The 26,464-nt window shown below is 46.1% G+C and overlaps 1 protein-coding gene across 1 annotated transcript; it reads left to right on the plus strand.

The window, feature by feature from the left end:
* RAB25 (RAB25, member RAS oncogene family) lies at positions 1-22,356 on the plus strand. Its single transcript, XM_060253843.1, has 5 exons — positions 1-518; positions 9,263-9,458; positions 13,103-13,296; positions 17,404-17,484; positions 21,175-22,356. Exons 1-5 carry the CDS (start codon positions 479-481, stop codon positions 21,309-21,311), a joined length of 648 nt encoding a protein of 215 aa, XP_060109826.1. The 5' UTR covers positions 1-478; the 3' UTR covers positions 21,312-22,356.
* The last annotated feature ends 4,108 nt before the right edge of the window (positions 22,357-26,464 follow it).

The following is a 26,464-nucleotide window of genomic DNA, read 5'->3' on the forward strand; positions in this document are numbered from 1 at the left end:
GAGAAGCGGAGCTGGTTCATGTGACACTCCCAGGTGAGCCGCAGCAGGGGAGGGGTTGGGTCCAGCCCTTACTTGTTCAACCAGTGCAACGGGAGAAAGCAACACCTCATTGACTCAGGGAGCGCTGCACCTTTAACCTGCCCTACCGGTGCTTCATTTTTTCTCCCTCTCTGTCTCTCCTGCCACCTTGATGGTATTGCCTCCCCCGCCCAGTCCATCCGCCCTCATTCCAAACAATCGCTTTGCCTTTGAGCAGATAAACTTTGCTCCTTTTCCTCTTTGTCCAGGTACTCAAGCAGTCTGTCTACCAGCTTAAGTGGCTTTTTTGCGTCTCTGCAAGGGGAAAAGAAGTACAGGCTGCTGTTTCCTCCCCCCCCCCCCCACCACTTCCTGGTTTGTTGGATTGATGCTTGGCAGCTAAGGAAGGAAACCGAGGAAGGATCCCCCAGTGGCAGCCAGCCCACCAAGGCAGGGAGCCATGGGTGCGTCAGAGGAGGATTATAACTTTGTTTTTAAGGGTGAGTGTCGGTTTTGGGTTCTCTTTCTGCAGAGGCATCCTCTGTGCTCTTGGAAAAGTGTTGCCTCTCAGACCCGTAGGGGAAAAGAACACCTAGCATTTATCTATGCTCCTGAGTTTCCCAAAAGATTCTTGGAGTTGTGAGAGCTTTAAAATGTTATTGTCGATTGAGCATAATCTTTTGTAAGAATTGACTGGTTCTGCTGATGAAAAAAGGCTTCCTATCTTCTTTTAGAGGGATGTGTGCATGTCTCATGAAGGCCATCATCTCAGAAGTGGCATTCCCTCCAGGTGAGGAAAATTGCCTCTTCTAAGATAGTGCCAGACGCCTGTGGTTTTCATACATTCTTATGTCAAGATGATGCACACACTTAAAAAGTTCTGCTGCCACCCATTAGACTGATGGCAAGTTTTGAGTTGTTTAAAAGGGTTTTAATTGATGGATCATAAATCATGAAGAATTAACTCACTGATGTCAGAACTAGGCCAATAAGGTTTCTGTGACTGATCAGTTAGATTAATAAAGTTTTTGGTTCACTAAAAATGCTTATGGTTAATCAGGGAGATTTCCCCCCTATTTTAATAAAAGAATTTGCAAAAAATAAGAGTGACACAGGCACTATTTTAGAAGATGTATTTCCCTTTCGGACTTGCACAGGATAGAATGCCTCTTCTGCTGTAATGCACTGGCATAATCTAAGAAGAAGCATTCCCACTGAGGAAACATTCCCTCTGAGGGAATGCCTCTTCTAAGGTAGTACCTGCTGTGCCACGTGTGGGCATTGCCTAAGACTGGGCATCCCTCCATCTCTACTTCACTTGGGAATATCTCTCCTATAAAAATGTCTGCTTTGACATGATCTTGTATCCTCAACATACAAAAAAACAAAGACTATTTTCTTCAGTATTCTTTCTTTTATTCATATAGACCAGGGGTGGCCAAACTGTGGCTCAGGAGCCACATGTGGCTCTTTCAAACATATTGTGTGGCTCTTGAAACCCCCACCCCCTCACCCCATCAGCTGGCTTGGAAGAGGCATTGGTCTCTTTAAATCACTTCTCCAAGCCACTTGAAAAATGGTGACTTCCAAGTGACTTGGAAAATGTGTTTAAAGTTGCTTTCTTTCCACCTCTCTTTCCCCTCCCCATATTTCCTTCCTTCCTTCCTTCCTTCCTTCCTTCCTTCCTTCCTTCCTTCCTTCCTTCCTTCCTTCCTTCCTTCCTTCCTTCCTTCCTTCCTTCCTTCCTTCTCTCAAACATCTTACATTAATGTCTTTCAGCTCTCAAACATCTGACACTTATACTATGTGGCTCTTATATTAAGCATGTTTGACTACCCCTGATATAGACATGTATGCAGATTTAATGCAGTTATTTATTGGCTATATTGATACAGAGTATAAGGATCAAATGGGTTGCTTTCTTAAATCTGATCCTAATGGGGCAGTTGCCCATCTTCCTCCCTATTTGGTTTTTAGTGTTAACTTTTTTCCTACCTTGCCTGTTTCATCGTGGTTGCTGTAAAGCAGGGGTGTCAAACATGCAGTTCTGGGGCCGAATCAGGCCCCCAGAGGGCTCTTATTAGCCCTCCCCCCCCCTCGAGCAACTGGCTGTCATGTGCTTCCTTCTCCCTCTCTCTCTTGCTACCTTCTGCATAACAGCTTGCTTTGCAAGGCTTGCTCGATTGCTCAGGAGCTACAGAACAAAACCTCTGTTTTCTCCATTGGCTGAGGGTCCTCCCCACCCAGGCCCTTGGGGAAGGAAGGAAAGAACCAAAGCTTCCTTTGTCCAATTCCCTGGATCCTGTAGGAGAAATACAAAGAAAGTGCTAACGTTTTAAGCATGTTTGTGATATATTTGTGATTGTCTGGGTTCTTTATAACATTTATATCTCTGCTACTTAATCTTGAATAGGTACATCCATGGCCTGACCTGACATGGCTTAGCCCAACCCAACATGGCTCGGCCCCTCAAGGTCTCATTTATGTCAGATCCGGCCCTCATAACAAATGAGTTCGACACCCCTGCTAAAGCGTGCATTAAAAATAAGCTTTGTTGGATTGCTAAATTGGAGTAGAGTAGCTTGCAACTACTTGACACCTCGACAGCTTCAGCGGGAAGCCTTGGCACAGCCCTTTTGCTAAGTGAGACCAGAGCGACTTGGCCGAGCTCTTCTGTGCATTCAACAGAAGCAAGCTAAACTCTGCAAGAGATCACCTGCATATCAGTTAGGATTCACAAACATGACAGAACAAAAAAGAACTGGCCTCAGAGCCCACTGCTCCAAATGGTAATCTTTTTTTGTCATAATTGGAAAGGCTGCTTAATGGTGACATATTTTTATAACGATCTGAAATTTGTCATCTATCTCTAAAGATATGGGGGGAAATGGCATGCCTTTACCTTCACCTTCACCTGACTCTTCACTCCCATTCTGTAGCCTAAGATAGACAGGGAGAGGGATTTGCCTGCAAACTGCCACTGAATCCATACTGGAGAGAGGATCTGAACACAGGTCTTTCACGAATCATACTAATCCTTGCTATTATTCTAATTGGTCAGTCACCAATTAAGGTCAGAGTATTTTTTTTTCCTGGCCCAGGCTAGCCCAATCTCATCAGAACTCAGAAGCTCGCTAGGGCTGGTTCTGGTTAGTATTTGGATGGGAGGCCTCCAAGGAAGTCCAGGGTTGCCACACAGAGACAGGCAACGGCAAACCATCTCTGTTTGTCTCTTGCCTTGACAACCCTGCAGGGATGCCATAAACCAGCTGTGACATGACAGACGCTTTCCAGCACAGTTTGTTCCGGATTCTAAACAAACCACTTCCCCAGTGTGATGTTTGCTTTTTAGCTCAACGTGCAGTTTAAGTGGGAGTTGGCAGAGAGCTAGAAACTTGACAGTTTCATTCAGCTTGCCTTTCACATACAACACCTTTCTGGTACTGATCTTCCTGATATGGATTAGCAGTAATCCGAGCAGGGGTTGACATCCAACACGGAGATTCCAGCGTGTCGAATTGGTGAGTCAGTCTCCTACCGAAATATTGCAAGTGCCAGAGAAAGAAGATATCTGGAAGCTAAACAGCTACCATCCGTAGAAAAGAATACTGTAGATACCCTTCTCTCAGAGCAGCTCACAATCTCCTTTATTTTCCTCCCTCACAACAGACACCCTGTGAAGTGGGTGGGGCTGAGAGAGCTCTCACAGAAGCTGCCCCCCTTTCAAGGACAGCCCTGCAAGAGCTATGGCTGACCCAAGGCCATTCCAGCAGCTGAAAGTGGAGGAGTGGGGAATCAAACCCAGTTCTCCCAGATAAGAGTCCGCACACTTAACCACTACACCAAACTGGCTCCAGAGAAAAGGGCGCCCGCCTGTTCCGGGAATGTTCACCCTGTCCCTTAGTAGTGCATGTAGTTAAGGGTTAGGAAGAGCGTAATGTAGGGTTGCCAATCCCCAGGTGGGGGCAGGAGATTCCCCGGTTTGGAGGCCCTCCCCCCACTTCAGAGTTATCAGAAAGCGGGGGTGGGGAGAGGGAATTGTCTGCTGGGCACTCCATTATTCCCTATGGAGATCGATTCCCATAGAGTATAATGGAAAATTGATCCGTGGGCATCTGGGGCTCTGGGAGGCTGTTTTTTGAGATAGGAGCACCACATTTTCAGCATAGCATCCAATGCCCCTCCCCAAAATAACCTCCAAGTTTCAAAAAGATTGGACTGGGAGGTCCAGTTCTATAGCCCCAAAAGAAGGTGCTCCTATCCTTCATTATTCTAAATGCAGAGAAGGCATTTTAAAGGAATGTGGTCCCTTTAAGTGTGATGGCCAGAACTCCTTTCAGAGTTCAGTTGTGCTTGCTACCCCATTGTCTCCTGGCTCCACCCCCAAAGTCTCCTGGCTCCACCCCCAAAGTCCCCAGGTATTTCTTGAGTCAGACTTGGCAACCCTAGCCTAATGTGAGTCTTAGCCAGCCAGGACTGGAGGTGAGGCTATACAAAGAGATGGAAACAACAGACAAGGAAATGGCAAAATGTTAGTTTGGCTGAGAGGGAGGAATGGAGGGAAGCAAACAACCCATTTGAACCGGAAGAAGGTTAAGCCAGGCCTCCCCCTAGTAGATGCTAGCAACATGCAAAGCAGGGTTACAATCTCCAGGTGGCACGTAGAGATCTCCCGCTATCACAACTGATCTCCAAACCGAGCTGTTCCCTCAGAGAAAGCAGCTGCTTTGGAGGGTGAATTCTATGGCATTATATCCTGCTGAGGTCCATCCCCAAACCCCAGCCTCCCCGGTCTCCACCTCAGGATGCCAGCCTCCAGGTGGGACTAGGGGATCCCCTGGTGTTACAGCTCCTCTCCAGACTACAGAGATCAGGTTCCCTGGAGATAATGGACACTCTGGAAGGTAGACTCTAGTCCGGGGATGGCAAGTTTGCTTACTGTAAGAGCCACATAGAATAAATGTCAGATGTTTGAGAGCTACAAGACATGAACATCAGATGTTTGAGAGCTGGCAGACAGACAGAGACAGGGGAGGGAGGGAGGGAAGGAAGGAAGGAAAACAGATGGGGAGGTGGGGGTGGAAAGAAAACAACTTTAACTTTAAAACCATTCTCCAAGCCTCTTGCTGGCTTGACTTGGAGAATGATTTAAAGAGAAAAATACCTTCTCCAAGCTGGCCAATGGTGCAGTTGGAGCTTCAAGAGTCACACAATATGTGTGAAAGAGTCTCTTCTGGCTCCCGAGCCACAGTTTGGCCACCCCTGCTCTAGTCTATGGCATTGTGCTAGAAGCAGGTCATTCTACCACATCTGTATATCCGTTCTCTTTGGATCAGAGGCAGAATTGCTCAACTCCTCCAACCTGGAAGGCTGCCCAGGGTGTCTTTGTGCGACCCCCTTCCAAACCTGGCCGCCTGACTAGCATAGTGATTCTTAGAGAGACAACAGGGGTGGGCAGATACTTTCAAGGACCGGCAATTTTGATAGATTTCTGGAAAGGAACGTGGGGTGGCTGCATCTCTTCACATGAAGTTTTTCTCCCCCCACCCAGGAGTCTAAATATCCCCCAAAATCCTGTTCTGAAGGGTTTCCTGGCCAAGCCCTTCTTTACTCAGTGGTGTGGGTGATTCTCTGCTTGCTACAAGCTGCATTCATTTAATCAGTCTTTCTTGTGTTGGCTTTGGAAGGAGGGTGTGTGTCTGTGAGTGTGAGTGTAACACACACTCTCATCTAGAGATCAATGGTAATAGCGGAAGATCTCCACACCCTGCTTGGAGGTTGGCCATTCTATCTGTAGTACTATATACTGCTTGGAATACTCAACAATGCTATATAAATGCTTCAAGAGGGGAATGGATAAATATATGGAGCAGAGGTCCATGGGTGGCTATTAGCAATAGTGTATTGATGGAACTCTCTGTCTGGGGTAGGGTTGCCAAGTCTAATTCAAGAAATACCTGGGGACTTTGGGGTTGGAGCCAGGAGACATTGGGGTGGAGCCAGGAGGAGGTTGTGACAAGCATAACTGAACTCCAAAGGAAGTTCTGGCCATCACATTTAAAAGGACCAAACACCTTTTAAATGCCCCCCCTCCATTAGAAATAATAAAGGATAGGGGCACCTTCTTTGAGGGCTCATAGAATTGAACCTCCTGGTTCAATCTTTTTGAAACGTGGGGGGGGGGGGTATTTTGGGGAGAGGCACTGGACTCTATGCTGCAAATTTGGTGCCTATACCTCAAAAAAAACAGGCCCCCAGATACCCGTGGATCAATTCTCCATTATTTCCTATGGGAATCGGTCTTCATAGGGAATAATGGAGTGCCCAGCAGACATTTCCCTCCCCATCCCCCCACTTTTTGATGACCCTGAAGCCGGGGGAGGGCCTCCAAACCAGGGGATCCTCTACCCCCCCCCCCCGGGATTGGCAACCCTAGTCTGGGGCAAGTGATGCTCTGTATTCTTGGTGCTTGGAACACTTTCCCTATGAAGAAAGGTTAAAACGCTTGGGGCTCTTTAGCTTGGAGAAACGTCGACTGCAGGGTGACATGATAGAGGTTTACAAGATAATGCATGGGATGGAGAAAGTAGAGAAAGAAGTACTTTTCTCCCTTTCTCACAATACAAGAACTCGTGGGCATTCGATGAAATTGCTGAGCAGTTGGGTTAAAACGGATAAAAGGAAGTACTTCTTCACCCAAAGGGTGATTAACATGTGGAATTCACTGCCACAGGAGGTGGTGGCAGCTACAAGCATAGCCAGCTTCAAGAGGGGGTTAGATAAAAATATGAAGCAGAGGTCCATCAGTGGCTATTAGCCACAGTGTGTATATGTGTGTGTGTGTATAATTTTTTTTGGCCACTGTGTGACACAGAGTGTTGGACTGGATGGGCCATTGGCCTGATCCAACATGGCTTCTCTTATGTTCTTAAAATAGTGGGAGGGCTTCTAGTGTCCTGGCCCCACTGGTGGACCTCCTGATGGCACCTGGGTTTTGGCCACAGTGTGACAGAATGTTGGACTGAATGGGCCATTGACCTGATTCAACATGGCTTCTCTTATGTTCTGTTTTGCCTAGTAGGATAGTAAACTAATTGGGGCTTCCTAGCAGGCTTCAAGGGCCGCCCAACATATCTGGCCAGGATTTGTCTTTCTTAGCCACTTGCCAAAGGACATTGTTGCCTTTTTAGTGACTTGTGGCTTGTTGTGTTTTTCCTTCTTGTAGCAATTTGGGGTGGGGCAGGGGGAGTGCCATGTTAATTGCTGTGAAGCGTTTAGGGTGTGAAATCACTGCTATGAATAAATGGATTAGGAGAACTTGGTAATGGGGAAGGAAGAGCTGGCAGTCTGGCGGTTCTGGTTGCAGACATGGGGAAATGCAAGGCCAAAGAAAAAAAAACCAGGAAGGGTGTACAGTAACAAAAGGGGGGGATAAGGGAGGGTAGTGGAGTAGAGTTGCCAGGCCTGTGTTGGAAAATACCTGGAGACTTTGGGGGTGAATCTGGGAGAGGGCAAGGTTTGAGGAGGGGAAGGGTCTCAGGCTCAGCAGGGCTTTTTTTTATAGAAAAAGCCCAGCCATAACTTATTTGCATATTAGGCCGCACCCTCTGACATCACCATTGTTTCACACAGGGCTTTTCTGTAAAAAAAAAAAAGCCCAGCAAGAACTCACTTGCATATTAGGCCACACCCCCTGACACCAAGCCAGCCGAAACTGCGTTCCTGCTCAGAAAAAAGCCCTGGGCCTCAGCATGGTACAATGCCATTTTCTCCAGGGAAATGATCTCTGCCAGCATCAGTTGTAAAAGTAGGAGATCTCCAGGCCCCACCTGGAGGCTAGCAACCCTATGGGGCAGACTGGCCCTCAGCTTACCAGGAAAGTTTCCTGTGAGCCACTGTTCTGGAAAGCCCCTGGCAGCTAAGAACATCCTGGTAGGGTGGGATGGACTCCATAATCCTTGAAGTTTTTAAAGGAGGGCCAGAGACGAACCTTAGATTAACCAGATGCACAAGTTGGTCTCCTCCAAAGCATTTATTTCCTGGCGCTCAAACTGCAGGGACTCCCTTTCCCTAAGAACAGTCCAGCCTCCTGTCTCACACAGAGGCCAACCAGTTCCTCTGGAGGGCTGACAACAAGGAATAGAGGCCTTCCCCTGATGATGCTTCCTGGCACTGAGATTCAGAGGTTGACTGCCTCTGAGCATGGAGGTTCCAAACTGATTCTTCTGCTGAGGAACCCCTTGGTGGGCAGAGTGTTCTCGGTTGCACACAAATTTTACAGGGTGCAAAGTGTTGGCCTTGGAAACCTGCTACCTTTTCAGAAAAGGAAATAGGGACATGCATGTAACGTAGGGTTGCCAAGTCTAACTCAGAAAATATCTGGGGACTTTGGGGGTGGAACCAGGAGACTTGCACATTCCCTAAAATAAATAAGTAAAAATACAACAGTGCAGTAAGCTTGCCTCCCACGCGCCCTCTGGCGGGAGACTTTTTCGTGCACACGTAGGAGCTTCCGGGAAAACTATGGTTTTCCTGGACACTCTAGCAATTTGGGAGGAAAACTCTATGGTACCATAGAGATTTAGGGATGCAGCCTGGGGAGGACAGGGATCTCAGTGAGGTACAACGCCATAGAGTCCACCCTCCAAAGCATCCATTTTCTCCAAGGGGACTGATCTCTGTAGTCTGGATATGAGCTGTAATTCTGGGGGATCCCCTGGTCCCACCTGGAGGCTGGCATTCCCAAAGGCAGAAAGAGAGTAGATGAATATGCATATATTAACATATGTATGTTTTGTGTTGCATAACTGTGTGCCATCAAATTGCAAGTAGTAACTGACTTATGGCGCCCCAAGGACCATGGGGTTTTCAAGACAAGAGATGGACAGAGGTGGTTTGCCATGGCCTACCTCTGTGTAGTAACCACGGTCTTCTCATTCAGGTAGTAACCAGGGTCAAAGCTGCTTTGCTTCCAAGCTTCCTCACTAGTGTGGGCTATCTAGGCTGCTACATATAGGCACTTTTTGTGAATTCTATCTGTGCATGTGTTTTGCATCTTAATATTATGTCCATTCTGTTTATCATTTCTTTATTGACATGGAATGTTATTTTATTGTTCACTGTTTTGAATAATGTCTTGTTAATTATTTGCCACTTTCAAAATGAATAGAAAAAACATCTCTGTTTGAAAATCTTAAAATGAGCGTGTTGAATGCGACAGCCTTGTTTTGAATCTTCTTCCCAGTGGTCTTGATTGGAGAGTCTGGAGTTGGGAAGACCAACCTCCTTTCCCGTTTCACTCGCAATGAGTTCAACCATGACAGTCGAACCACAATCGGGGTTGAGTTCTCTACCCGCACCATTATGGTGGGAGACGCCTTGGTGAAAGCACAGATCTGGGACACGGCCGGGCTGGAGCGTTACCGCGCCATCACCTCTGCGTAAGCCTAAACATAATCTGTTGTTATGGGAGCTGCAGGGAAAAATTCAGCAGTAAACCAGGAAGTGCTTGGCTTTCCATAAACTATGCAAAGCTGAATTATTCAAGAAGACTTTTCTACACAGGCAGTCGAGTAGCACTGTACAAAAGGCTTCACAAAGTTACTTTGATTAATTTTTGGGTACTGTGGTCCTACAGTGCGTAGTTTGTTGTGGGTTGGACCCTGCTGTGTAATTTTTGCATCACTTAATGCATCATGTTACCGGCTTCAGTTCTGTTTTAATATTTCTGATTGGTTCTACAACCCAAAACCTTTTCATTTGTCTACTGAATGTCCCATCTTGTTGATTGTATTGACTCCCTCTGTATAATCTGCCTTGAGTCCCAGCAGGGTTTTTTTTTTGTAGAAAAAGTCCAGCAGGAACTCATTTGCAGATTAGGCCACACCCCCTGTCACCAAGCCAGCCAGAACTGCATTCCTGTGCTCCGCTGCTCAAAAAAAGCCCTGAGTCCCAGTGAGAAAGGTGGACTATACATAATGTAAATAAAATAAACAAAATGTGCTGCTGCCACAGAGTTACTAGCTGATCTCTGGTAAGTCACTGTCTCTCTTCCTCAGCCCTTCTGCCTGCAATATGGAAAGAATGATATTGACTTACTGTATTTTTAAAATACTAAATCATGCTGGTTTGTAATAGGGAGGGACTGTGGCTCAGTGCAGGAGTCTCAGCTTTGCCTGCAGAAGGTCCCAGGTTCAACCCCCAGGATCTCCAGTTGAAAGGACCAATCAAGAGGTGATGAGAAAGACCTCTGCCTGAGACCTTGGAGAGCTGTGGCTGAAAGTTTCTGTTTCAAAGGAGAATCAGTGTATCCAGGGCTTTTTTGTAGCAGGAACTCCTTTACATATTAGGCCACATTCCTGATGTAGCCAATCCTCCTGGAGCTTACAGTAGGCCCTGTGCTATGAGCCCTGTAAGCTCTTGGAGGATTGGCTAAATCGGGGTGTGTGTGTGTGTGTGTGTGTGTGTGTGACCTAATTTGCAAAGGAGTTCCTGCTACAAAAAAAGCTCTGAGTGTACCCATATCATAGATAACTCAACCCCCCCATACACAGATTCTCTCATTCTCTCCTAGACCTTCTGACTGCAGGATGACCAGCAGCCTGGAGGAAAAAAAATGGCCTGCCCTTTTAGTAGAAGGCTTTAAAAGATGCTATTTACCTCCCTGCCATGAAAAGCTTGAACTGCTTATTTCCATATAGTTAACCTCCATTAAAGGGACGGGACATCTTTGTCAACACACTGCTGGAATCTCTACCTGCTGGACTTGCTCTGCCTGCTACTTGGGTGGCTGGTTTCTTCCTCCCCCTTGCAGACAGTCGTTGCAGTTCATGCTGACCAGGCAGGCAGCAGTCTTGGTGTCCAGACAGGCAGGTATGTAGTCTGCCATCCCATCCAGGAAGCTGGGTTGCCAACGATGGCTTGGGAAATTCCTGGAGATCTGAGTTGGATCCTGAGGGTGAGGTCTGTGGAGGGGAGGACCTCAGGAGTGTATAATTTCACAGGGTCCTCCATCAAAAGCAGCTATTTTCTTATGGGAACTGATTTCTGTATTCTGGAGACTGGTTGTAATTCCAGGAGATCTCCAGGCCCCACCTGGAATTTTAGCCACAAGACAGCCACAGAAGAGGGTAAAAGCAAACAAAAGCTGTGATAGAATAACTAGGAGACAACAATGACAATAACAATATGTAATTTCAAGTAAATTATAACAAAGTTCATACAAACGACTTTTCTATGATATTTGAAATCAGTCCAAAGCTTTAAAGAAGTGTGTTTTGTGCTCTCAATGCTTGCAATGCTTTCCTGCAGAGGGCTTGAACCGTTCTAATAGACAATAAAGTTTATTCCAATCTTGAGATGTAGTAGAATTCTAGGTTGCTTGCTTCTCAACAATAAGACATGGACCTAGAGAATTAAGCCTCTTGGGGCAGGGGGGTACCATAGAGTTTTTACCTGAATCCTAGAGCGTACCCCCACGCACCGTGCTCCGTGTGATGATGTCACTTCCAGGTGATGTCATCATGCCTGTCATGTCTCACAACAACGGAGCTTTTTGGGGATGAAGATCCCCCTGGTGGCCCGTTCCATGTCAGCAGGTTATGGGGCCCCAAACTGGGGGACCCCCGCCCCCAGTGGGAGTTTGGCAGCCCTAATTACTCTATTGCTTATCCTAATCTCTTTTAAAAAGGAGTGAACTACATGTCTCCAGTAAGTGTGCTTGAACCTGAAAGCTCACATCTTGAATAAAACCTTGTTGGTCTTCAAGGTGCCTCTGGACTCTTACTTTGTTCTATTGCTTCAGACCAACACGGCTGCCTGCCCTGACATATCCAACAAGGTATTTCAAGAAAGGACTCTGGAATACATTTTAGGACACCAATTCTGTTCAAATCGAGTGCTGGTTAGTATTATCAGTTCTCGGTATCATGAAGAATAAATTAAAAAGGTGTCCCAGAGAGGGTTGCCAAGTCCAATTCAAGAAATATCCGGGGACTTTGGAGGTGGAGCCAGGAGACTTTGGGGGTGGAGCCAGGAGACATTGGGGGCAGAGCCAGGAGCAAGGGTGTGACAAGCATAATTGAACTCCAAGGGAGTTCTGGCCATCACATTTAAAGGGACAGCACACCTTTTTAGATGCATTCCTTCCATAGGAAATAATGAAGGATAGGGGCACCTTCTTTTGGGGCTCATAGAATTGGACCCCCTGGTCCAGTCAATTTGAAACTTGGGGGGTACTTTGGGGAGAGGCACTAGATACTATACTGGAAATTTGGTGCCTCTATCTCAAAAAACAGTTCCCCCAGAGCCCCCGAAACCTCCAGATCAATTCCCCATTATACCCTATGAGAATCAATCTCCACATAGGGAATAATGAAGTGCTCAGCAGACGTTCCTCCCCTCCCCACCACCCCGTTTTCTGGCGAATCTGAAGTGAGGGCTTGACCTCTCTACTCACGAGTTGCAGCCACCTTCTTCCAAGTAACACAGACACCCCATCCCAGGAAGCCTTTCCAATTGGAGACTGGAGCCTCCGGAGGGGGAAAAAAATTACATGGTGGCTTTGGGGGCGGGGCTTCCCCCCGCCAGCCAACTGACTGGGGGTGGGAAGGAGACTGGGAAAGCGGAGGAACCCCTGCTGGTACCTGGGGATTGGCAAACCTAGTCCCAGATCACACATGCAAAAATGCCTGGCAAGGGAAAGAATATTGGTAGTGCTGGGAAGGCCATTTTTCAAGGATACATGTCCACTATTACCAATCTTTTGCCTCCAAGGAAAGCCAGGGTTCCCTGGGCCATGCTTTTCTTGTAAGGGAACCAACAGGGTATCTTTGGGGAGAAGTTTTCAGGCTTAGTTTGGTTTTTATCCACAGGAGGAACAGAGATAGAAGATATGGTGGGATGGAGGTGGGTGAAGATGGAGGAGCCAACCAAAGATGAAGATGTGAGGATGGAACCTCCCAAGGTGTTGGAGCACTAGAAGACAATTTTCTCTGTTCTCTTTCCACATCCCTGTTGACTTCTAGTTCTCCTCACATCATTCTCTTAATCCTGTTCCTTCTCTCCCCCGTGTCTGTCATCTCAGTTACTACAGGGGAGCAGTGGGTGCCCTCTTGGTTTTTGATATCACCAAGCACCAGTCGTACGATGTGGTGGAGCGCTGGCTGAAGGAGCTCTATGACCATGCTGAAGCCACCATAGTTGTGATGTTGGTCGGCAACAAGACAGACCTGGCCCAAGCTCGAGAGGTTCCAACGGAGGAGGCCAAAATGTATGCAGGTAGGGGCAGGCCTTCAGGAAGTTCTGTGTTTCAGAGAACAGCTCTTCAAAGGATTTACTCCCTCACATCTTTCTATTTGTGGTTCAGGGTATGAATCTTTGGCTGCTTTCACAAGAAAGTTGTCAAGATTTCCCTCCTTCTGTCTGCCTCTGAAGAACTTTTTTTCTTAAGCACATGTAGACGGCTCTCACACACACAAACAACAATAACATGGAATTCGTGCGACATGCTGAGTAACCATAGCAACCAAAATGCCGTGGTTGCAGTGATCAGCATTAGGAAGAACTGGTAGAAGCGGCGCCAAAAGCGGGAATTGGAGCAGGGCGGGGGGGGGGAGCAGTTTCCCTCCCTCAGAAAGATTTATTTTTTTTCCTTATATCTCTTTGAAGGTGAAGAAACAAATTGTTGCAGTGGGAAAACCCACAAGGCTTATGAGGGAGGGAAACTGCTTACCCCCTCCCCACCCCTATTCCCCCTTTTGGCTCTGCTTCCACCAATTCTGATATATATCTGATAGCCAAAGGCTGTGGAGATGGACAAATCTGCAAAATGGAACCAGGTTTCTGTAAACCTGGGGGGGACCCTCTTCACACTTGGGGAAAAGAGTGGTCTGGAAACGAGGAGGAGGAGGTAGAGAACCTCAGACAGGCAGGAGAGATAAGCCACAGTGGTATGGTGGATGGGGTGCGGGAGACACAAGCTGAAGAATGAAAGGGCTTGGGAGGGAGGCAAGCTGGATATGAGGAGGAACCAGAGGTGATGAGGATGAGAGAAAGATGGGAGTTCCTTGGTCCTCATAGGCCCCCCTCTTGTGCATATAGATGTTTACCTCACAAGGTAAACATGTGCGTTTTCCACATTTCCTTGGGGACTTCCGATACAACACAGCAGCCATGGGGTTTCCAGATGGTGGGTTTTCCCTCACTTTTCTTGCTGCAGCTCCACATGGTGGCTATATCCCCAAAACAAACTCAGACACAAAAGCTCACATCTTGAATAAAACTTTGTTAGCCTTAAAGGTGCCACTGGACTCTTAACTTTGTTCTACTGCTTCAGACTAACATGTCCACCCGCCTTGACATATCCAATAAGGTTAGGATTCTGGGACACCAATTCTGTTCATGTAGAGTACTGTCTAGTATCATCAGTCCTCAGTATCATCCACTCTGTTTAAGTGTATCTATGGGAACGGAACAAAAAAGAATCTGAAACATTTCTCCTGATGAAGCTGCACACAAAACACTTAGGGGATTGTACAATTTTTAAAGATTATTTTCCTCCTGCAACAATTTGTTCCTTCATCTTCAAAGAGATATAAGGGGAAAAAATGCATCTTTCTGCAATAAAGAGGATTGGAAACTTACTTTTAAAAAGAATAGGAATGTGGAGAAACCGTTATGACACGAAAACCATATGTCATTTGGCATCTCTGGTGGTGTGGGTGGGGAGCTGCCACAGAGGGACTGGAGCAGGGGAAATGGCACCAATAGGGGCACGATTGGGAAGATCCAGACTTTACCGTTCACATGGCTGTGATCTGTCCCAAAATATCATAGGAAAATAGGTTGCAGAAAGATCCACAAAAGCACCATAATGATTTGAGGATTTAGGGGAAACTAGCATGGGTTTGCAAAGAGTTGGACTTGACTGTGCGACTGAACAACAAAAAGCTTCTCAATAGCATCCAAGTTGGGGTAAACAACACATAAAATGAAATTGATGTGCCTTAATTTCTTAGGTAGGTCCTCTTAGGAAAGCTCCTTCTAGCACTATTTGTTCCTTAACATGTCTTTAGGACCTCCTCCTTCCCTTTAAAGCCTCTTGTGTTTTGTTTTGCCTTAAAAACTCAGGGACAAAAACACTCCAGATCAGGGGTGTCAAACTCATTTGTTACGAGGGCTAGACCCATGTCAGGTTGGTTCGGGGCCAGGCCATGTGTATGCCTATTTAAGATTATGTAGCAGAGAGATAAACTTTATAAAGGACACAGACAAACACATTTAATTTTTTAAAAAACAACAACCTTAAAACATGCTTGTTAGTCTTAAAGGTACTTTCTTTGTATCTCTCCCATGGGATCCAGGGAATGGGGCAAAGGAAGCTCTGGCTCCTTCCTTCTTTCCCCAGGGGACCAGGATGGGGGAGGAAGAGAGGCTTGGCTCAGTAACTCTGCTGTGCAATTGAGAGAGCCTGGAAAAACAAGCTCTGCCTTCCCCCCTTCCTCTCCAAGGGAGAAGCCTCAGCCAACAGAGAAAATAGAGGTTTTGCTCTGTAGCTTCTGTGCTATCGAGCAAGCCTTGCAAAGCAAGCTGTGATGCAGAAGGAAGCAAGAGACAGGGAGAAGGAAGCAGATGACAGCCAATTGCTCGGGGGCCTGATAGGAGCCTTCCAGCCACATGTTTGACTCCCCTGCTCTAGATGCTTTCCACATGCCTTGCCATGGATGTGCAGCCCAACTCCCAGTAAGGGGATTTCTGCACCTTTTCTTTGGTTCCATGAGAGAGGAGGAACTGGCTCCCCCAGCTACTGTTTCCACTGGTGAAAGCAGGGGTGGGAGGGAAACTGGAGGAACCTTCTCTCACAGAGCCCCCTCAGAGCATCAAGTGATTGAGAGGTCTAAATAGGCTTCCCCATCCCCAGGTCACAGCGGGGGATCTCCCGGTTTTACAGGCTTCCCCTGGCCCCCAGCCAGCTGGCCGACGTGGGGGAGCCGCGCCCCCACAGCCACCATGTACCTCTCGATCTCCACTCCCGCAGGTTTAGAAACCTGCAACAGGTCCCGTTTTAAAGTGTGTGTGTGTGTATGCCTTTAAAGTTGAGCAGGAAGCAGGAAGTACTTCATGGGGAAGGGTCAGCAGCAGAGCTTTGTCAGAGCTCAGCCCCTCCGTTTGTTTTGCTTTCATTTCAGAGCAAGTAAGTGTAGCCCCTGTATTTTTCAGATCTCATTGTGGAGGAACCAGAGAAAGTTAAGTGAATGTGTGTGTGTGTGTGTGTGTGAGAGAGAGAGAGAGAGAGAGAAAGCAGCCCCTGTACTTTTCAGAAGTCTTTGTGGAGACAGTAAGAGGGTGTGTGTGTCTCTGTACTTGTTTTGCATTGTTTTCAGAGTCTTTGTATAGGAACCTGTTTATGGGATGGAGGAAAACTCCACCTCTCTCTCTTTTTGTTTGCCAGTGTTAGCCTGAAGAACAGCAGTTCCTGTGAGTAAATAGGGTTGCCAAGTCCAATTCAAGAAATATCTGGGGACTTTGGGGGTGGAGCCAGGAGACTTTGGGGGTGGAGCCAGGAGACATTAGGGGTGGAGCCAAGATCAAGACTGTGACAAGCATAATTGAACTCCAAAGGGAGTTCTGGCCATCACATTTAAAGGGACAGCACACCTTTTCAATTCCTTCCATAGGAAATAATGAAGGATGGGGCACCTTCTTTTGGGGTGCATAGAATTGGACCCCCTGGTCCAATATTTTTGAAACTTGGAGGGTATTTTGGGGAAAGGCACTAGATGCTATGCTGAAAATTTGGTGCCTCTACTCCAAAAAACAGCCCCCCCAGAGCCCCAGATAACCGTGGATCAATTCTCCATGATTTTCTATGGGAATAAATCTCCATAGGGAATAATAGAGTTCCCAGCAGACATTTCCCTCTCCTCCCCCTGCTTTCTGACAACCCTGAAGCGGGGGGAGGGTCTCCAAACCGGGGGATCCCCTGCCCCCACCTGGGGATTGGCATCCCTATGAGTAAAGCCCCAGTGAAATGTGAGCTTGCAAACTCTGTGCATTTTGGCTGCTTTGTGTGTATTCACTTTTCACTTAAAAGCCCTTTTAAAGTTGTTTAATTATGTATGTTTGAGATAAGAGTTGGTTTTATTAGGTTTTATAATGTAATTTTTATCATGTCTCTTCTGAACGATTAGCTGCCTTGGTGGCCTTTGTAAGGACAAAACAGCCGAATATAAATTTTGTAAATAAATAATAATGTGCGTTCTCCTGATGTACATCTGACTGTGAGTCAGGTTGTGCGCCCATGACCTGGCACGTGACAGACTTATCGTGTATTTTGGGGCCATCGGTAAAGATCAGGTAGTGTTTCATTGTTAACTTTTGTCACAGAAAACAACGGCCTACTGTTTGTGGAAACTTCAGCGTTGGATTCTACAAATGTGGAACTGGCTTTTGAAACTGTTTTGAAAGGTATGTGAACTGGTGGTACTGCCAGTTTGGTGTAGTGGTTAAGTGTGCGGACTCTTATCTGGGAGAACCAGGTTTGATTCCCCACTTCTCCACTTACAGCTGCTGGAATGGCCTTGGGTCAGCCACAGCTCTCGCAGGAGTTGTCCTTGAAAGGACAGCTTCTGAGAAAGCTCTCAGCCCCACCCACCTCACAAGGGTGGGGGAAGAAGATAAAGGAAATTGTGAGCCACTCTGAGTCTCTGATTCAGAGATAGGGTTGCCAAGTCCTCTTCATCCCCCAGTGGGGGATCCCTTATGTTCCTAACCTTGCTTTTCCTAGGCAGCATCCCCAAATCTCCAGGAACTTTAAAACCCAAAGTTGGCAATCCTAAGGAAAACATTTGTGAATGCTTTCTTGAAAAAAAATATTTTTTGCTTGTCTGTGGGGCTGCATTCTTGTCAGGCATGAGTACAGAATTTTGTCCATAAAACACTAGCTAGCTTTTGAGCTTTGTAGAGCTCCTCCAAGCTGGATGTCAGACAAAAAATATGTATTATGGGAAGAAGATACTCCCTAGAACACATTCAGTGCTCCCCTCACAACTGCACATGACTAGGGTTTTTTTGTAGAAACAGTCTAGCAGGAACTCATTTGCATATTAGGCCACACCCCCTGACATTGCCATTGTTCCTACAGAAAAGCCCAGCAGGAACTCATATGCATATTAAGCCACACCCCCTGATGCCAAGCCAGCCAGAACTGTGTCCCCTTGAGTTCCTGCTAAAAAAAAAACCTGCACATGACAGAGGACAATCAGTAGTGGTTTGTCAGGCTTGCCCACCATGTCCATTTCTGAGCCTCACACAGAAGAAGTCCTGAAAAGCTTCAGAGGAAACCGCAGGGGTTTTTTCAGATTAACACTAACATATTTCAATTGGCCCCAAATCTAGGGTTAAATCTATGCTGCCTGATATGCATACTTTGCAAATGGTTTGCTAATGATGTTAATTGCTACCTTGTCTACCATTTGCTTTGTGTCTGCCACTAGCAATAATCACTAGAAGTTGGGGAAGGATCAAAGCAAGCATTTCCCCTCCCTGGTAATTTGCTTACACCATACTTTGCTCATTAAATAGGGTTGCCATCCCCTAGGTGGGGCATGGAGATTTCCTGGAATTACTGCTGATCTCCAGACTATAGAGATCAGTTCCCCTGGAGGAGGAGGGTACGAACATAAGAGAAGCCTTGTTAGATCAGGTCAATGGCCCATCCACTCCAACACTCTGTGTCACACAGTGGCCAAAAAAACCCAGGTGCCATCAGGAGGCCCATCAGTGGGGCCAGGACACTAGAAGCCCTCAGACTATTGCCCCTCCCAAGCACCAAGAATACAGAGCATCACTACCCCAGACAATACGCTAATAGCCACTGATGGACCTCTGCTCCATTTGTTTATCCAATCCCCTCTTGAAGCTGCCTATACCTGCAGCCACCGCCACCTCCTGTGGCAGTGAATTCCACATATTAATCACCCTTTGGGTGAAGAAGTACTTCCTTTTATCTGTTCTAACTCGGTATTATACCCCATTGAAGTCCCTTCCATTCCCAAACCCCACCTCTTGAGGCTCTATTTCAAAATCTCCAGGAATTTTCCAACCTGGAGTTGGCAAGTACCAAAGCCTGGTGGGGGGAGATGTCAGCCAGAGTTGTATGACATCCCTCATTGGCTGGAACAACGGGAGAAGGAAACATCTTTGTTTTTCACTAAATGGGCAGAATGCTGCCTGGAATTTTGCCTCCTATCTCTGGATCTACAGGGATTAGCGGCTTAGTGTTGCTGTTTTTTAAAGAATAAAGTTGGGAAGCCATTAGGGCTGCCAAAAGTCTGGGAGGAAATGCCCTGCCCTTTTATTAGCAGCTTAATGTTTGGAACTTGGCATCTGAAGCCTTTCATGGCATGGAAGTAAATAACATCACCTGGTAAATAACACCTGATTAGGGCATTTGGGGTTGGATTCAGCCAGCTTTTCCACGCAATCTTATCTAATTCCCTTCCTTATTACAGTCTCCGCCCCACATGGATTTTGTCTATACACATCCCATGATTCCCAACTTAGTCTTTTTGGGTGGTCAAAGGGGATCAGTCTTTCCTTTTTCATCAGCTGAGTTGATACAACCCTTCCCCCCCACTGCAGCTTTCGACAACTTTTGACAGCTAGGGCTGCCAAGCCCCCGGTCTGGGCAGGGGTTCCCCCACCTGGGAAGTTCCCAACCCGCCAGCCCACATATGGTTGCCGCGGCGATGATGTCACCAGGAAGTGACGTCATTGCGCCAGCAGTGTCGCACGGCAGCCACTCTAGCCGTTTCTGGGAAAACTCTATGTTTTTTTAATACAATAGGTACCATAAAGTTTTCCCTTCCCAAATGGCTAGAGCATCTAGGAAAACCATAGAGTTTTCCCGGAAATGCCTAGAGCAGCCACAAGCAATGTCGCCAGCAACGCTGGGGACTCGGTAACCCTAGCCAGGGCTGCTTTTATTTATTTATTTATTTATTTATTTATTTATTTATTTATTTATTTATTTATTTATTTATTTATTTATTTATATCCCGCCCTTCCCAACAAGTGGCTCAGTAGCCCCCTAGCTGGTATCCCCCAGACCCACTCCTCACAGTCAATCAGCTTGCTAGTCTATGGGTGCAATCGAGGGTTTTTTTGTAGAAACAGCCCAGCAGGGACTCATTTGCATATTAGACCACACCCCTGAAGCCAAGCCAGCCAGGACTGCATTCCTGTGCGTTCCTGCTCAAAAAAAGCCCCTGGTTCACCCACCAGGAGCAGGAGGAAGCCCAGGTTACATCACTGGCAATGTGGTGACATCACTTCTAGCATGCACCAAAAGTGATGTCAGCACATCAGTGCCATCTGGTGATGCTCTGGTATTTGGGTAAAAGCTCTAGGTTTTTTTAACAGAAGAGTTTTTGTGCAAATGCCAGAGCATTGCTGGGATGTCTCAGCATTATGATGTCACTTCCAGTATATGCCAGAAGTGACATCACCATGTTACTGATAATGTAGTCTGAGCCTCCTTTCTGTTCCTAGTAAACCCCTGCATCCAGGCCCATAACTACAGTGGGGCCCAGAGGGGCCAGGCCCATCCTTTCAACCCCCCTTTCCAACTGTATGGCCTCTCTATTGGAGGGCCCCCAATATATCCCCTTGGCTCACTGCCACTCTCAACAAGTAGTAACATTGCTACGGGTCTTTTTGCTTTTTTCTCTCCCCTTTCACAGTGTGCAGAGCAAAGTGGGGAGGAGGGAGTGTTACCTTGTGGAACTCAAGGCAGTTTACAGTGCTGAAAGCCCAGGGCCACCAAACCGGGTGGCCCCCCTGCCCTCCCAAACAACAAATCCTGCAGTGGGCCCCACCAAACATGAAATCCTGGCTATGGCCCTGCCCGCATCTCCCTCCAGTTGCCAGCCTAGAAGCCAGGCTAGGTAATTTCTTTGAAAGGAAGTAGGTAGCGTCTCTAGAATCTGGACCAGAACCAGAAAACTGGCCATATAGGAACTCTATGTGGAAGAGTTTCAAAACTGGTTGTCTACAGAAGTGCGGTTCATAACTATGCTGTTTATCCTAATCTGTTGGGTGGAGGTGAGGACTATGCATTGGAAAAAAAACCCAAACATTTTCCCATGCTTTCTCTAGACATTTTCAACAAAGTGCAGAAACAGAAGCAGAAAAGCCCACTAGACAACACAGTTGCACTCTCTGCTGAAAACTCCAACACCATGTCTGCTTCTTCATCCACGGAAGGGAAGCGCGCATGCTGCCTCAACCTCTGAACGGGATAGGGGCATATGGGGAACATCAGCAAGGTTGTGGAGACAATGGGAAGCATGTGCGGGAATTCCCAGTCAAATGCTGGATAGTTTGCGGTCGAGAGATGCAGTCAGTCTCTGCAAGTGGTTGGTAGCTTATGAAACTTGGATCTGGCCGTCCCTATCAAAATAGAGAGACCATATGGTATCTTGGAAGAAAAGAATGAGGCAATTTGTGTCACTATGGACCATGAAAAATTCACCCTGTCTCTGTATCTAGCCATAGTTCTCTGCACATAAAAGTGGGCATAATCCAGCAAAAATTAGTTTGCATTGAGATAGGATTTAGCTATGACCAGCATAAGTCCCAATAGCTATAGTGAAGTTTACCCCTTTATGATAACCAGAATGATTTGGAAGTTAAGTGAATCTTTTCTGGTAGTCAGTTAAACATCTGAAACAAAACCCTGATGGCCATTAATCCTGAGAACCAATGTGGTGCACTGAATACTAGGATCCTTGGAGACCCGAGTTTGAATCCCAGCTTCTACCATGAAAGCATGTTGGGAGACTTGGCTCCATCACAAACTTTCAGCCAGGCCTACCTCATAGGATTGTTGTGAGGATACAGAGCACGGAGAACAATGTTCTAAACCACTACGAGTCTTAATTGGAGAGAAAAAGTGGAATATAAAGAAATAAGGGCAAATGCATGCATTATTTTAAAGCAAAGTCAGCTTTGGGAAGGGAAGAGGCCTTTTTTTTTCCTTTTTGCATGGAGGCAGGGCTTTTTATGCAAAATATCATTCAGAATTGGAATTGAACACCTGCAGTTGTAAGAGGCATGGTTCTTCTCTCCCTGTCAGCTTTTTTGCCTCCTGCATGTGTGACTAAACTCTTGCTGAATTTGCCAAATCTCTGTAACCAAAACTTTGTGTAATAAACAAAATAACTCATCTGAATACAAGCCATCCAGAAGACATGAACACATCCATGTGGGAATGGAAATCTGCCTCTATGTGTACATTTATATATAATATATTTTGTAAATAAATTGCGCTGGAATCTATTCTTTTTAATGAATTTTATTATCTATCTCACTTGACATGACAAAGCCAAGGAAGGAAGATTGACTGGTCAGAGAAATCTATCCCAAATTTAAGACTTAAGGGCTTGTTTTCAGTATATTTAGAGTTCCTATTGCACATTTCAAGAGTTCAAAGCACTGCATGTACATGATTTCAGGAAGCACAACACCCCAGCAAGGTAGGCTGCAAGTATTAAGTGGAGGAATTTTAATAATGTGAAAAGAGGGCACAGCTCCTATGACAAAGCAGAGAGGTAATGATTCTCCACAGTGTCAAACTGGGTGTCTTCTCCCACCCTTTTAAATGGTGATGGAACGGCATGCAAAACTCATGTTCTGCCACTGAGCGGTGAACATTCTTCAGTAACATATGAACCTGTTTAATACCAAGTCAAAGTACTGGTTACTTCTGGCTCAGTCTGCTCCGATTGGTTGTAGGGTCTTGGGCAGAGAAAAGTCTTTCCCCACGCCTGCTACATGAAATTCTTTAACTGGAGATGCTGGGAACTGAACTTAGGATCTTCTGCATGCAAAGCAGGTAACTCTACCATTCAGTCGTGGCCCTTCCTTCAAGAAGGCTTCCTCATAGATTTACAGTGACTGAAAAAAATAGCTTTTTTTTTTGTCAGTGTGAATGTAGACACCTCTCCACCCCAGGATAAAAAATCAAATGGCACTCCTCTCACCAGATGGTAGCACTCTTTACAATTAGAAATAAATGGGAAGATCTTGTGCAATAGCAATTTCTGTGTGCTTAACTTGTTTTTTTGCAAAATGTCACCTTTGTTTTTATTTTACTTTAATTGTTTTCCCTACACCGTTCTCAGTTATGGACACTAGTGAACTTTTGAAGTGAAAGGTGCCAAAAGCTTAGCATTTGGCAGCCTGATATTTTGATAATAATAATAAATTTTATTTATATCCCACCCTCCCCGCCGAAGCAGGCTCAGGGCGGCTAACAGGACATGGTGTATACCATGATATTGTATAAAACAATTATAAAATACAGTTAATAAATACATTTAAAAACAATTACATAAAATTTAAAACTACAATAAATTAGGTGCTATATTCAATAGGTATCTTCCGATGGCTAGATGTCGCTTTCAGGGTTCCTTATAAGCTTGCAGAAAGAGGGTGGTTTTGCAAGCCCTGCAGAACTGATTAAAGTCCCGCAGGGCTCGCACTTCCTCCAGTAGTTGATTCCCCCAGTGGGGGGCCATTATAGAGAAGGCCTCCTTTGGTCCAGGGATCCTTAAAAGACTTTGGGAGCTAGATCTTAGTGCTCTCTGGGGAGCATGTGGAGAGAGGCGGTCCCTAAGGTAGGCAGGTCCTCGGCCATATAGGGCTTTAAAGGTGATAACCAGCACCTTGTAGCGAACTCGGAATATAACTGGAAGCCAGTGCAGTTCCTTCAGCCCAGGCCGCACGTATTCCCGCCGAGGTAGTCCCAGTAGCAGCCTGGCCGCCACATTCTGCACTAGCTGCAACTTCCGAGTTCGGCACAGGGGCAGCCCCATGTAGAGGGCATTACAGTAGTCTAATCTCGAGGTGACCGTTGCATGGATCACCATTGCTAGGACACTACGTTCTAGTGTCAATTTTGACACTATTGTCTGAAAAATCAGCTGCAGATCAGTGAGCAAAGCTAACAAGCTGTGGGATGGTTTGTGTGCAAGTCGATGTGCTCAAGCTTGGCCTTTGCTGAATCTCCATGAGGAGTAAATGGAATAATTCCGGAGATGGTAGCAAGGAGCCAAGAATACTACTTTTGACATCTTTGCTGGCCAAATGTGATCTACCAGGCCAGGTGGCAGGGGAAACTGCCTTACAGTGACCCTTTATGATTTTCCAGGCAAGAGACAAACAGAGGTGGTTTGCCATTGCTCACTTCTGCATAGCAGCCCTGGACTTCCTTGGTGGTCTCCCATCCATGTACTAACCAGGGCCGACTCTGCTTACATCCCAAGATCTGACAAAACTGAGCTAGGCTTGGCCATTCATGTCAGAGCCAGGGTCAGCCATCCCATCCTGCAATCTTTGGAGAAAGAACGGAATTAAAATGTAATAAATGAATAGAATGGAATAGATAGATATTTAGAGATGGATTTTGTAATGGACAACATGGGAGGAGTCTATTCAACTAAACAAAGGTCTGTAGGTTGTATACTCCAAACAACCCCCATGGCAGGGCTTTTTTTTGGAGAAAAAGCCCAGCAGGGACATATTTGCATATTAGGTCACACCCCCTGATATCACTGTTGTTTCATGCAAGGGTTTTGTAGAAAAAGCTCAGCAGGAACTCATTTGCATATTAGGCCCCATCCCTGACATCACCATTGTTTCATGCAGGGGGGGTTGTAGAAAAAAAATCCAGCATAAACTCATTTGCCTATTAGGCCACACCCTGACCCCAAGCCAGCTAGAACTGTGTTCCTGTTCAAAAAGAGCCCTGCTCCATTGTAGTTGGGAAACTACCCCAAATCCTGAAAAACCAGCATCCTGGCATGTTTCTGTGGAAGGAAACCAGCTCAACAACTTCCAAGTAGTAGTGGACAGAAGGTAGATCTAAGGTCAGGATGTTGTTATGTTGATTGCCTATAATGTTGATTGTTATGTTGTTATGTTGATTGCCTATAATGTACAGGCCAAGATAAGATCTTCAAAACAGAGCAATTTTGTGATCATTTCAAAATCTCTAAGAATCATGGGAGGGCCATCCCCAATCCCTCTTCTTTATTGCCTAAATTATTAGGATGGCTTTAATAATCTCTAGCGCTATCTACAATCTTTTAAATCAGGAATTACTCAGCATTGGTGCAGTATTGAGCACAGAACCCAGATACACGTGAAATCGCTTTTTTACTGAATCAGACCACGAGTCTACCTCGAGATGGTAGCTAGAGATTTCCCAGAATCACAATTGGTCTCCAGGTTACAGAGATCATTTCACCTGCAGAAAATGGCTGCTATGGAAGGTAGACTTTGTGAGGTCCCTCCCCAAACCCCACCCTCCCCAGGCTCTACACCCACAATCTTCAGGAATTTCCCAACTCAGAGCAGGCAACCCTAGTCTATCAAGGTCACTACTGCCTGCTCTAACTGGCAATGGCTCTGGAGGGTCTCAGGTCTTTTATGTCATCTCCTACCTCCTCCTTTTAACTGGAGATACTGAGGACTAAACCTGGGACCTTCTGTATGCAGAGCAGATGCTCAGCCCTGAGCCACAGCTGAGGGGAAACTAGTTTTGGCCCAAATTAAATGTGAAGCTGGTGGACTCAGAGAACTCACATACGACATTCCAGTGTGCCAGTCAGATCTCTCATTTCATGTGTGTCTTCTATATGGACACTGTTCATCTGTCACAGATCCACAGTTTGAGTAGCAGGGTCATTTCTTGTTAGAGCTGCTGGGCTCCCATGTAAGAGTCTGAAGAAATATGCACTTTCCTAACTAACAGAAACCTCTTTAATCCTGCTGCCAGGCCTTAGTATCTTTGTGTGGCTTTCGGCTATCTCTGAATAGTTACTGTTGGAAATGTACATACCAGATTTTAAGGGTTTTTTTTTAAGTTCAAGCTTTTATCTACTTAACACCTTCTGAGATAAAGAGGGCCTTTCTGAAGATAACCCTTAGCACCATGCTATCTTAGAGTTGCCAGCCTCCAGGTGGGACCTGGGGATCTCCCAGAATTACAGCTCATCTCCAGATTGTAGAGATTGGTTCCCCTGGAGAAAGTTGATGCTTTACAGGGTGGACTTTATGATGCTGTAACCCACTGAGGTCACTGTCTTCCCCAGGCTCCATCCCCAAATCTCCAGGAGTTTCTCAACCTGGAGCTCTATGAAGTAGCAGGCCCTGCTCCAGTGACAAAGTATCCCAGCTCCAGTGACAAAAATGTTTGGAAGTGAGGTAAATAAAAGGCTTTGGCAAATAAAATTCTAGTCAGTGATCACTAGACAGGCAAAAAAAATATGAGGAACATATTGAAAAAAAGCAAAGACCAACAATAAAAATTCGTTCAAATACATTAGTAGCAGAAAACCAGCCAGGGCCCTTGGATGACCAAGGAATAAAAGGATTATTAAAG

The sequence above is a fragment of the Heteronotia binoei genome, chromosome 1 (assembly GCF_032191835.1).
Source record: "Heteronotia binoei isolate CCM8104 ecotype False Entrance Well chromosome 1, APGP_CSIRO_Hbin_v1, whole genome shotgun sequence".
Taxonomy (NCBI): Eukaryota; Metazoa; Chordata; class Lepidosauria; order Squamata; family Gekkonidae; genus Heteronotia; species Heteronotia binoei.

Coding starts and splice junctions, on each gene's coding strand:
- RAB25 (XM_060253843.1), top strand. CDS start 479: ATGGGTGCGTCAGAGGAGGATTATAACTTTGTTTTTAAGG. Junction 9,459..13,102: donor TACCGCGCCATCACCTCTGC/GTAAGCCTAAAC, acceptor CTGTCATCTCAG/TTACTACAGGGGAGCAGTGG. Junction 13,297..17,403: donor GGAGGCCAAAATGTATGCAG/GTAGGGGCAGGC, acceptor CTTTTGTCACAG/AAAACAACGGCCTACTGTTT.